The sequence below is a fragment of the Lutjanus erythropterus genome, chromosome 1, assembly GCF_056507025.1.
Source record: "Lutjanus erythropterus isolate fLutEry1 chromosome 1, fLutEry1.hap2, whole genome shotgun sequence".
Classification (NCBI taxonomy): Eukaryota; Metazoa; Chordata; class Actinopteri; order Lutjaniformes; family Lutjanidae; genus Lutjanus; species Lutjanus erythropterus.
In genome coordinates, this window is record NC_139317.1 from 14073551 (window position 1) to 14087550 (window position 14000).

Below are 14000 nucleotides of genomic sequence, written 5' to 3' on the forward strand. Positions count from 1 at the left end.
TAGAAACAGTGTGGTTATTCCACAGTTTGTCCACCAGAGGGCAACGACTATCCCAGTCAAAATAACCAAATTTAAGAGATCAAAAATGTTTGTTTATGTTATCCAGTTGTGTTGTGTGAAATATTGGGCTATATTTTGTTATCAATTGTTTATATTCTTACATGTCAACAAATCAGCCTTAAAAAATGAGTGGCAGCAGAGGCTCTGATTCAATACTGCTACCACTAATCTATGAAATGCCTGGTGTTTGTAGGGAATTCAATAAATCATTTCTGAAGCATATTACTTTGTTGTTTTGGCAGCCTGAGAAATTGCACAAATGCAGTGAGAATGTGGAGAATTATTATTACTATTTAAGTAAGAAGGGACTTTAAAAGTGAGTTTTAAAGGGATGGTCTGTCCCATAATCAAAAATATATTTATATATTTTTCCTCTTACCTATAGTACTATTTGTCCATCTAGACTGTTAAGTTGCAGAGATACTGGCTGCGTTCTCTCCATTATAATGGAAGTCGATGGCACTCAGCTTGTGGTGTTCAAAGCAACAACAACAACAACAAAAAAAAAAATCTGAAAAACTCAACAGCGGTGTCTCTTTTCAGAAATCAGGATCTGGTTACTCAAAATAACTCACAGACCTCGCTGTGAGCCGTTTCATGCAAGACCTATTTTCTTTCTACCGAACCAGACCCACCAACCGTGCAGAGGGAAATGTGCACCTACTCATGGACAAGAGGCTCGTGCTCGTGACAGTGCAGGATGTAAACATTAATGCTGTCCTCCTCGGCTAAGCTGTAATCTAAATGTAAAAGGGAAATTTTAAGATCAGACACAGTTAATCAGAAACTACTGTGATATTTCACCCTTTCCTGAGATTGTATAGACAAAATGAAGGATAAACTTATTGATAACAAAAACTGTCAGATTAATCAATAATGAAAAATGATTGTCAGTGCAACCCTGATAACAATAAGCAGTCTATTAGCTCATTAATGAAGAGTAATTAGGATGGGTTAAAAAAAAAATAAGTTGAAATGTTGAGAATAAAGTCAATCCGTCAGTAGTGATGCCAGACAGAAAAAATAAATCAGAGATGTTTTTCATATTGTGCATTTTGTTCTAATACTGTTACCAGTATCAGAAAATGCCAACGATACAGCCTTAAATACTATGGTCTGTCTATCCACCAATCACTGTGACTCTATTCTCAACATTTCAAATTTATTCTCAGAATTACTATATTCTTGATATTTCAATTTAATTCTCAACATTGCGACTTGATTTTTGATATTTCAACATTATTCTTGACATTTCAAATTTATTTTTGATGAGCAACTAACGCAAAATGAAAAAAATCTTCATCCTCTGATTTAATTTCTGTTATGCCTGGCACTATTACAAAAAGTCTAAAGAAATTAGCTGCGCAGAACAATTCGACTTTATTCTCAACATGGTATTTTAACTTTAGTCTCGACATTTCAACTTCATTCTTGTTTCGACTTTATTCTAAACACGGTATTTCTACTTCAGTCTCAACATTTTGACTTTATTCCCACTATTTTGACTTTATTCTCAACATTTCAACTTTGCTCTCGACAGCCAAGTTCATTCTCAACATTTCGGCATCATTTTTTGGCATCCTCCTCTGATTTATTTTGCCTAATACCTGAAACTCATACTGAAAGTTTGAGTTTATTCTTGAAATGCAAATTTAAAAAAAAAAATCTTTTTTCCTTTAATGTGGCAATAATACTCTACTTCTATATTTTTACGTGTTTCACATTATTATTATTGCCATTAAAACAAATGTAATTAATTTTGGCTCTAATGATATTCCATAACTATGAGATTAGACCAAAAATATTTTCCGCCTCCTGCGTGCTCAAAAACGTTCACCGCCGCTGTAAATAATCCTTATTTCGCAGCAGATAGAACCGTTAAAAACTCACTATAAAGCAGCTTTCGCTCGGTTTGCACGCAGAAAACGCTGAGACAGTGCAAAGTTACCTGCAGCCAGCTCTGTGCTCGTCTGTGTGTGAACTCTTTTTTTTTTTTTCCTGCTTTCAAAGTTCCCACGGAAAGCGGAGGACCACCCAGCGGCGCAGAGCACGACGCCGATTAGCTGCGCGGAGCTCATTTGCATTAACGTCAGTAAAGGCTGTAGGTCAATCCTTGCGGGTGCTTTTATTGGATGTGCCGCTGTCAAGCAGTGCTGAAGAATTGGAAGGGCAAACGCCAGAAAAGGCAGAGAAAAGACAAACATTAAAACAGCATTATGTAGCTCGACTCTGCCTTACCTCCGCTCTCGTCTGCCGTGGATCATCCAGCCGTCCCCGATTTTTAGACCCGAAACTTGTGGACACGGAGCGGTCTTGTGTTCTCTCTTTTTTTTTTTTTTTTTTTTTTTTTTTTTAGATTTTTTTTTTTTTTCTCTCTCTCTGTGCGTCTCTCTCAAGCGATTGCATTCTCCAGAGGTGGTAACATCCACATATTACAAACCCCTGACAAGCCTCTACATCATTTTTTTTTTTTTTCCCCCCCCCCGTCAGAATGGGAGAAAATCGCGGAGCCTGGTGACACTGGAGCCAATTTCTCAGGCAGCCAACCCGGGTTTGGACCTCTTATATCAGGCGGATCATCCTCAACCGGCCAGCGGATGCCTGAATGGAGATTGCAAAGCCATCCAGCAAGATCTCTCCGCGTCCTAAACTGGTGAATTCGGGCTGATAGATGGAGTGTTGTGTCGGACTACATGGCATTATGTTCCGCCGAGGGTGTTTGACATCGGAGCGAGTGTCCAGAATAACAGCCCGCAGTGTGAATATTATTTCAGCCTGTTGATGATGAACCGCTCAGGACTGGAGCAAAGTGTCGTGAGAACCGGTTTATGGCCCGTGTCTTGAGCTGAAGTGGCCAACCAGATTGTTTAAGAGAGAAGAGAGGAAAAAAAAAAAAAAGCATCTTTTTTTTTTTTTTTTTTTTTTTTTTTGATGGCTCCGGGGTGGGGGAGGACGACTACACATGAAACCTTGGCTTGGACGCAAAAAAATGGATCAAACTATTGCATGAGGCTGGCTGCATGGTGTGTTTTTTAAGGCCTACTTCTTGATAAGTTTAAGGGGGGGGGGGGGGGGAGAAGAAATGAGAAAATGGTGATGTGGTACGAAGAAGGCTTGAAGAGGAGGGATAAAAATCGTCCGTGGGGATCTGAGCAGAGCAGCTGAAGAATAACGGAATCCAAGTTTTCGAGGATAAGACAGCTGCTTTGATTAAAGACCTCCAATTAAGTTCATGTGAAAAAGAAGAGGGAGGAAATCAGCTTCCTGGTCGGGGGGTGGGGGATAGACAGATATATTATTCATGCCTTGTGTCAGAGCAACTGGAGAACCGGCTTTGCTGTGGCCTAGATGATACATGTATATGTATTTATATATATTTAACAAAATGAACCCTTAAAGAGGAAGAGTGGACCTTTAAAAAAAAAAAAAAAAAAAAAAGACTCAAAATAAAGAGCGGGCGAATGACACTCGGGTAGCCTCAAAGTAAAGCACTTGCGCAAAAAGAAAAAAGGCTGAAGTGGGTTGAAGCATGGGCTGTGCTTCAAGTATTCATATCTCTGATAGGGTGGTCTACCACAGTGGAAAAGAGTCCGAGGATTCCCACTCACCCCAGCAGACTAATACCACTCAGCATCAAGGAAATCCTGCCTCGGGACTACCCCTAAAACCCCCGAGCTGCAAGGTGAGGGCACCTACACTCATTACATTCACTGTGCACACACACAGGAACTACACATGAGTGTGTGTGTGTGAGAAGTTTATGTCTGAAAGTGTGTGTGTTACATAAAGTTGCTCTGCAAAAGAAGTATGTGAGTTTAGTACACCACGGCATCTTTCCTAAACTTATATTTTAATGGCAATATTATTCAGAAAATGTACAGTAAATATCACAGGAGAGTAAAAAAGGAGAAAACCATGAAGCCGCTATAAATTTGAGTTGCATTCCTTTCATTTAAACTCTCTTCAGACTAAAAATGTCCATGCATGTCATTAAAACTTTTCATTTTTTTTGAATCTTTTGAAACATAGAGGAACTAGGCCGTACTACACACTCAGTTAAAGGTCATGGGGTCACAGGGCCACTTTGATAATCTATTAATGGGTTTGAGTAATCCTTTCAGGAAAAAAAAAAAAAATCAAAGTTCTGTGTGTCTCTATCACAGTAAACTGGATGGGTCTGGGTTGCGCAGAACATTTGAGGACATCACCTTTTTCACCATTTTCTGACATTTTATGGACCAAAAAACTTAAAGTTTTGAGAAAATAATCAACAGATTCATCTAAAATAATCTTAAATGGCAGCTACTTAATCTTAATGGCAACATTACAGAGAAAATATACAGGTGGTCTCCCAGGAGACTAGAATGGTGAAAAACAATAAAACCACAATTTCTATTTAGTAAAACAGCCATATTTGCGTTTATTTTTATGATAGACACTGCATTACAACTGGGGCTGCAACTAACACCTGTTTTCATTATCAATTAATCTGTTGATCATTTTCTCAATTAGTTGATCAGCTGTTTTGTCCGCAAAATGTCCAAAAATGATGAAAAGTGTTGATGTTTCCCAAAGCTCAGGCTGACGTCCTCAGATGTCTTGTTTTGTCCACAATCCAAAGATAATCAGTTTACCGTCACAGAGGAGTACAGAAACGAGAAAATATTCTCATTTAAGAAGCTGAAATCGAAGAACTTTGCCTGTTTTTCATCAAGAAGTGACTGATTAATCAATTATCAGAATAATTGGCAGTTGATTTAGTAACTGATTCATAATTAATTGTTGCAGCTCTAAAAATATCCGTGCACAGCGTTACAACTTCTCCGCTTTTTTGTATATAGAGGAGCTCAACCGTGATTCACCCTCAGTGAAAGGTTCACAGGCCTCCACACTCACCTGAGGTTTACATGTAAGAATCTAGATAAAGAAGATACTGCTAGCAGTTTTTAGTAGCTCTATATGCGGCCCTTTTACTTTTTTTAAATTAAATTAACAACTTACAAGCAAAAGTCACTGAACACTGTCTGGTTTTGCTGCGAGCTAAATAAAGACTGGACTAAGATGAGGTCTTGAATGAGCACTTCATAATTTTTTCTGATAGCTTTGGCACTTTCGATACTCTAATGAATGGATGTTGCATCGTTTTAAACACATGGTACTGAAAAAGTATTGTAGTACTGATACTTTTGACAACCTCGGCCATGATACACACTCAGTGAAAGGTTGTTGGGTCACAGGGCTTCACACTAACCTGAGCTGAGTTTTTATGTAAGAGTCAGGATAAAGCTAACATTTGTAACAGGTTTAAAGCTGCTTACATGTACATTAAGCGTATAATGTTGTAGCTGGAACCAAAATTGGGAACAATAAAGCCGTCATAAATTTCTATTCAGGCCTGTCTGAAGTCCCTCCTAACTAAAAGTGTCCATGCATGACGTTACAGTACGTTGGTTTCTCTAGTCCTGTATGACAGTAAACTGAATATCTTTGAGTTGTTGGACAAAACAAAACATTTGAAGATGTCATTCTGCACTTTAAGGAAACACAGATCCACACTTTTCACTTCACGTTCAATTTTTTATTCAATAAAACAGGCCTAGCCTCCGTATTTGAGTTTATGTTATTTGAGTTTTCATTCATTTGAACTCCCTTCAAACTAAAAGTGTTCAAGCATGACATTACAACTTTTTTTCTACTGTTTTTTTTTTTTATTATAGAGGAACTGGGCCATGATTCACCCTCAGTGAAAGGTTGTGGGGTCACAGGCCTCCACACTAACCTGAGGTATTGTCCTCTGGAGTTCTTACATAAGAGTCTGGATAAAGCAGATATTTGTAGCACTATTCAGCTGCTTTATATGAACATGATGTGGAAAAATCTGGTTCTTTTCAGTTGACATTGTAATATTATATAGAAAACATACAGAGGACTAAACAAGGTGAAAAGCAATCAGCAAAAACAAGCATAGGCTTTATTTTTTGATAGACAATGCATTACTTTCATTTAAACTGAAAACGTCATTACAACCAGGGCTGCAAGTAATGGTTTCATTTTTGATTAATCTGTCGCTTATTTTCTTGATTAATTGATTAATTGTTTGGTGTCTAAAACGCCAGGAGAAGGTGAAAAATCGATCACTGTTTCCCAGAGCCCAAGGTGACGTCTTCAAATGTCTTGTTTTGTAAAGAAACCAGAAAAGAATCAGATTTAAGGAACTGTAATCAGAGGATTAAGACATTTTTATCATAAAATGACGCACACCGATGACTCAGTTGTCAAAACAGTTGTCAAATAATCTATTAATCGCTGAAACTTTTCCCCTTCTGACACTTAGTGAAAGGTCGTGGGGTCAAGGGTCTCCACAATAACCTGAGGTACTTTTCTCTCTGAGGTTATGATGTAAGATTAGATAAGATAATAGATATTAGATAAGATACTCTGATGTAAGAGTCTGGATAAAGAAGACATTTGTTGCAGTTTTCAGTTGCTTCATATGTACATGACGTGTGTAACTTTACCGCTGGACTGATGCACGTTACAGAACAAAACCTGAGCATGAAGCAATGACATCGTCAGCGTCGTCAAACATGGTTATTTATGTGGACACGGAAATATTAGAGAAAATATTAAACAGCCTCTATAGTGTAGATATTTGAAGACAGACATTGCGATACTTTAATGTGAACAACTTTTCTACAGTACTTTTTTGAATTTAGAAGAACTCATGATACTCAGTGAAAGGTCGTGAAGTCACAGGCCTCCTCAACCTGAGGTATCGTTCTCTCTGGAGTTCTGTCTGAGTAAAGCTGACATTTGTAGCAGTTTCAGTCACTTTTAGGGCTGCAACTAACATTTATTTTCATTCATGATCAGTTTGCTGATTATTTTTGCAATTAAATGTCAAAAAATTCTGAGAAACGGCTGAAAGTGACGTCTTCAGATCGCTTCTTTTGTCCAAGCAACAGTCCAAAATCCAAAATCTCTTCATTTACTGTCATAAACGACAAAGAAAACTACCAAATCCTTACATTTAAGAAGCTTGAGCCTGCAAATGTCTGGAATTTTTGCTGGAAAAATGAACAAAGCGATTCATTGATTAGCAAAATACATTTTCTTTACTAAAAAAGGGGAAAACAATAAAACTGCAATTAATTTCTAATAAGTCAAACAGACGTAGCCTCTATACTTCAGTTTGTTTTTTGATAGGTATTGCATTTCTTTAATTTGAATTTCCTTCTTACAAAAATTATTCATGCATGATATTACAAGTTTTCAACTTTTGTGAACGTAGAGGAAGTCGGCCATGACTCACCCTCAGTGAAAGGTCGTGGGGTCACAGGCCTCCACTCTAACCTGAGTTTTGCAGGATAAAGAAGGTATTTGTGGCAGTTTTTAGCTGTTTTATATGTTCATGATGTTGCAGCTCAAGCCAAAATCTAAAGCATGAAAAGTTGACATGGCAATATTATAGAGAAAATATATAGTAAATAACACGGGGGGTTAAAAAGGGAGAAAAAACAACAAAGACGCCATAAAGTTCTATTGAGTGAATCCTGTATGTAGGAGTTGTTTGAAGACAGACATCGCATTACTTTAATTTGAATTCCCCTTCCAACTAAAAATGTTCATGCATGACATTACAGCTTTTCTACTGTTTTTAAATATAGAGGAACTGGGCCATGATTCACCCTCAGTGAAAGGTTGTGGGGTCACAGGCCTCCACACTAACCTGAGGTATTGTCCTCTGGAGTTTTTATGTAAGAGTCTGGATAAAGTAGACATTTGAAGCAGTTTTCAGTTGCTAACATTTCTGCTGCAACCACAATCTAAACATGAAGCACTGACATCTATTGTCAAACTTTATTTCCCTTGTTATTTTTCTGCAGTGATTAATCAGTTAATTCATTCGTTGTCAACTATTGAATTAATTGCCAGCTATTTTGATAATCTGTCAATTGGTTTTGAATAATTCTTTCAGGAAAAAAGTCAACAGTCTCTGATTTCAGCTCCTTAAAAGTGAATTTTTTTCTACTCCTCTATGACAGTAAAGTGAATATATTTTCAGCTTTTAACTTTTTTAAATACAGAAGAACTGGGCCATCATACACACTCAGTGAAAGGTTGTGGGGTCAAAGGCCTCCACACTGACCTGAGGTATTGTTCTCTTTGCAGTTTTTATGTAAGAGTCTGGATAAAGCAGACCTTTGTAGCAGTTTTTTGTTCCTTTATGTTACGTGTATTTGATTTTTATAGAACCAAAATCTAAGCATGAAGATAGACGTTTCATTTGAACTCCCTTACAACGTTTCTGCTTTTTTGAGCATAGGACCGTGATACATGTTCAGTGAAAGGTTGTGTGGTCACAGACTTCCACACTAATCTGTCGGGTTGTAAATCACAAGTTTCATCGCAATACGATATTTAATCAACTCTTTGGACGACAATACAGGGGCCTGCGACTGACAACACATTTAACACATTCAGTTAAATTTATGTCAGTTCACAAAAAGCAACTAAATTATGATTTGACAGTTTTATGACTGAACACTTCCAGACATTTGCGACACAGACATGTCATGGGATTTTCAAAATAAAGGTTTAGCTTAAGGGTGACAGTACATAGATCAATATTTTCACTTTGCATCGATCATATTTGATCATTGAACCATGACTGATTTATCAATCCAGGCTAATGTACTGTTACACCCCCACTAACCTGAGATATTGTTTTTATGTAAGAGCAGGGATGTAAAACTCACCATGATTAAAAAGTCCACAATGCTATATTTATTGCGATTTTCATTTACAAAGAAAAATCACAGCTCGAAAAAAGTCAGTTTATTATTATTCATTTTTCCTTCTTACTTGAAGTGCTTCTGCTTTCCTTCCTCATGAAAATATAAATAAAACAGAAGCCAGCATGTGCAAAAAAATTGGAATGAATTGTCTTTGGCAATGATCGCTTGAATTATGTACAGTTGCATAACAAAAACAATACAGCAGTCCTTTTAGAAAATAAAATGAAATAACAAAAAATATTCATGTAATATTGCAGTAGATATCATCACAGTCTGGTACAGTATGAGGACATGTCTTTTATTGTGATATCTGATGTATTGTTACATCCCTGTGTAAGAGTCGGGTCAGTTCATGTGTGCATGATGTGTGTGACTTTACTGCTGGAGTGATGCACTTTACACAACCAAAATCCAAAACATGAACTAGTGACATCTGGCTCCGTTCAGTTGACACGGCTCTGGCCTCTGATTCACCTTCCTCACAGTTATTCTTTTCAATAGTTTCTCTGCTCTTGTGCAGCCTTGTCGAGGCCTAAACCCATTGTTTCGTGCCCAGAATGAAGCAAGTAATTCACAGGAACATTTAGCTGTAAGTGGTACAAAGTGGACGGGGATATGTGAATGGAAAGTAGGAGCAGGTAGTGAAAAGGATTAGCAAAAAGTTTGCCATCAGTGTGTTACATCATCGCAAAAAATAACAGTCCCATTTGTGTATTGGACCACAAATAATTACACTAGCAGAGGATCACAAAATGTGCTGCGCCTGCTTGTGTGCAGGGGCTAAATAGGTGTTTCTAATCATGATGATGATGATGATTCTTGGTATTATTTGGCTTTCATGTATTGTGTAAGAGGTCACACACAAGAACAACCTATCACTGTTATTCAGATCAAAAGGCGCATGTGTGTTTGGAGGTGAAGAGGATGTTTTTTTTGCATTTTCTGCAGCAAACTTAAAAGTGAGGGTCCTGGCAAAGGCATCATCTCATTTCTAGAATGCTCAGTAATCATGCCATATTGAGTTTAAAGCAGTTATCTTACCTCTAAATGAAGAATAATGACGTAGAAGCTTCAAGCAGCGGCACATTTATAATAAAATCAAAGGAAGCTTGTGCTGTAATGTTTGCATGTACATCTGCAGGCGTCTGCAAACACAAAACGTCCGTAAAAAAAAGAAAAAAAAGTGTGATCTTGTGAATTTTAGTAGTGCATGAGTGTGTCTGTGTGTGGAGTATGTGTGTGTTTGTCTGACAGACCGCAGGCTATTTGAGGGCCTCTGTCAAGCTGAATTTTGTGGCCAAATGTCACTGCAGGATGCAGTGAGAAGTCAGTGTGACAGATGCCCCCACGTCAAGACGCCCACTGTGCCTTTGATTGAATTAGTCCCCCCTGATTGAGTTAGACTAATGGTATACAAATCTCCTTCAGCTGGAAATGGTTAATCCCTGTTCTGTAAGGTGTCATCATGAACGTCCTCTGTGGCCGTCCCAGATGAACGGCCGGGTTTAATTTCACCGTAATGTATAGAAAAGTAAGTCATAGCTGCTCCTATCAAGAATCATGTGAAGATCAGCTCACACTGATGCGTTCAAGGCTCAGTGATGCATTCAGCTGCTGCTTGTTGTTGTAGATCTTTTGATTTTCTCCTCCCAATAAGAGATCAATAACAGCCATTGATTGTTCTGGAATTGTGTGTGCACACCACCTTGATTCAATAAGGCCTTTTGCAACACATTGTCATTGCAAAAAGCAATTTGTATATTGATTTCTTGCATTTTATTTGGAATGTATTTGGAAACAGAGACTTTGTCAGTGTTTTATTTAAAATAGCAGAGCTGCACCAGATCCCAGCAGGTGTCAGTGGAAAGTATTCCTGAAATTTATCAGTTAGTTGATAAATAATCTGCAACTGTTTTGAAAACTGAGTAGCTTTTAAAGGAGCAGTCTGCAGAACTTAGTGGCATCTAGCAGTGATCTTGCAGATTGCAAACACCTTGTCTCACTCTCCCCTTCCAAGAATGTGGCTGCAAAACAATTCCAATGTTAATTATTATTATTATTACTAAGAAATCATTAAGAGATTGTAATTTTGATTCTGCTCATCTATTCTTACACAAATTTCAGTCACGCTAGTTTAAGATTAAGCCATGTACTGCAAACACCTACAGTATACTGAGCTGCCTAACCGTCTGCACATATAGACATGCCAGGTGAATGCATGCATGTCTTCCTCTCTCCTGCATTTGTCTTATTAAAACATGAGTTTAGCATTATTCCCGGTGAACCTACTAGACATTGCTAAGTTGTTTGACTTGTGCAAATTGCGAGAGTCTTGTAGCAATCACCTTAATTTAGCCAGTGCTTTGTTATGAGATGGATGGGATGCTCTGCGATCGTTACAGTAAAGTTGCCTAACCAAAATTGAAGTTTTAAGAACCAAAACTGATGAGCAGAATCAATAAAATCCAAACGATACTCAACCCTACTTCTAACCAACTACAAAAACACAGTAATTCTTCATTTCAGATGATTATACACTAACGCAAACATACTTATGAATGTTATCTTCCATTTCTCCCATTTTCTGCCAATAGGTCCCCATAAATCTTATCTCATGGACCATTAGAGTAATTTTTCAAGTAATAATGCCAACTATTCTCTGATTCCAACTTCTCAAATGTGAGAATTTGCTGCTCGTCTTTGTCTTAGAGCTGCTACATGGACCTTCGATGATTTTGGAAGCCCCTGTGGACAGAAGTGGTTGTGTTTTTGCAGCCATAACCACAAAAGATAATGTAAAAAATACAGTTATCTAAATAAAAATCTCCTCCTGCTTCTTTTTAACTGACTTTTTAAGGTATGACTAAACACATGCTCATTTCATCCAGCCTGGTAGCATGCATTATCTTCTCGCGGATGGTCTAGTTTGTTTATGTATGCTCATATAGAGGGATCGTTATGAAATTGAGACTGTTTCATAACCAGTGAAAAACTCCTTTTGGTAGCTTTAAATGGTTGTAAACTGACTGTCTTTGGGTTTTGGACTGTTGGTCAGACAAAAGAACCAAATTGAAGCTTTAGGAAATTAAGAGAGTGAAAGATTTTGATTTTTCTCCACTTTTAGACTGAACAATGAGGAAATAATTATCCAATTAATCAAATAATAAAAATAGTTGTGATTTGTGGCCCTAGTAAAAAGCATATTACAGTAGATCCACTAGAGCTGCAACAATAAGTCAATTAATCAATTAGTTTTCAACTATTACATTAATCGTCATCTAGTTATATAATCAATTAATTGTTTTGAGTCATTGTATTGGTAAGAAAAATGTCCAATTCTGTTGAAATATGTGAATATTTTCTGGTTTCTTTAGTCCTCTATGACAGTAAACTGAATATCTTTGGGTTGTGGACAAAACATTTGGGAGACAGTAATCACATTTTTCACCATTTTCTGACTTTTAATGGACTAAACAACTGATTAATTGAGAAAATGATAAGAAAGTTGAAAATAAGAAAATGCTAATTAGCTCCAGCTCTAAGATCGACAATGTCTCAAAATAGTTTGTGAGTCTGATTATTGTGCATTTTGTTTTTTAGTCTCTGTGTGCATGTTTGTGCCCTGGTTTGTGTTATCGTGACTCTGAAGGGACACACACATGCATGCATTATAATCTCGCATCTACACACAGCTGCAGGAGCTACAGTAAAATGTGCACAGTAAAGTTTATCATATTACAAAACCAACCTAAGCAAATGTTAAAACTGTGCTGTATCTTTGCTTACATTTTTTTTACACTTTCGAAAGAGACGCAGAGGGAACATGTGCAGGCGTCCGCAGTGTGAGAAAGATTCAATAGAAGTTTGGGAGTGTGATGTGAGTCTTTGTCAAGGGTACGTTACCATCTGGGCTGCTCTGGAGATGATAAGGCTCAAGTACAAGGTCCTGTGATAGTGGGAATTTTTTTGAGTGTGTGTGTGTGTGTGTCTGTGTGTGTATGTGTGTCTGTGTGTATACAGACAGAGAAAGACCTCAGCCAAACTAAACACCATTTATCTGGCCTTGACTTTTCCCGTCTGATTGCCCCCACTCAAGGAAATCAAGTAGCGCTCCCCCCTGAATGTCGAGCGTAGAATCGGTTTTACCGTTACGTCTTACTATAAATGGAAAAGGGCAATAAAAGGTGTTAAGCCTGTAAGCATCTGGAGAGTAATGTCATCTTGGTTGCTGCCTGATTCCAGCCTCTTGCACTTATTAACATCAGAGCTGCCAGAAGTGCACATACTCTTCACTCACATAGAAAGATACAGATACTTATGTGAAAAGTAGAAGTACTGATTCAACTTCTTTACTCTACTAAAAGTAAAAGAGTGCAGGCTCTGAAATGTACTCAAAGTATTAAAGTAAAAAGTAGTGGAAGCGTTCTGAAGGACATTTCTACTGGCTGTTTCTGTGCAAAGCTGACTGAACCTCACCTTTTCTCCTGGTTACATGATTTACATTCATTTTTCAGCATCATTTTTGGTTTGTTATGTCGTTTACGCCATTTCTGCTACGTTTCCTACATAGTTTTTTTTTTTGTTCCCTCTCATCCGTTGTTTTTGTCTTGTTTGGTCTTTTACGTCATCTTCATCTCATTACATCTTTATGTTGTTTTCTTCTTGTTACTTATTTACTTTATTTTTCTCTTTTACTTCATTTTCGTCTTGTTGCATCTTTTACGTTGTTTTCCTTTTTTACTTGTTTTACTTTTTTTTTACGTTTTGTCTTATGACTCATCCATCATTGTCTTCTTGTTACATCTTTTATATAATTTTCATCTTGTTAAGTCTTTCACATCGCTTTTGTCTTTTACATCATTTTTGTCTTATTTACTCAATTATTCTCTTTTTTTTAATTTTTGTCTTGCTACATTAACTTGTTTTTTAATTTTTACATCTTTTGCATTGTTTTTTGTTTTGTATGTCTTTAACGTTGTTTTCATCTGTTGTGTTTGATGCACTGATGAATACAACCAGGAAACATCTTTTCTATGTCTTATTATCCCATCGAATTAGGTTGAAACCAGTCTGCCTGTGAAGGCAATGTGAAATGATGTAATGGAATTAATTGATAATTCCCCTTAAATACATTAAAAATTT

The 14000-nt window shown here is 37.3% G+C and overlaps 1 protein-coding gene across 1 annotated transcript in view; it reads left to right on the forward strand.

Annotated features, from left to right (window-relative positions):
• Positions 1-1799: 1799 nt before the first annotated feature.
• pde8a (phosphodiesterase 8A) overlaps positions 1800-14000 on the forward strand; it is a 76706-nt gene continuing 64505 nt past the window's right edge. Inside the window, exon 1 of the mRNA XM_084712935.1 lies at positions 1800-3742. Within this exon, the coding sequence (XP_084569061.1) occupies positions 3590-3742 (153 nt within the window). The 5' untranslated portion in view covers positions 1800-3589. The remainder of the gene's footprint in view (positions 3743-14000) is intronic.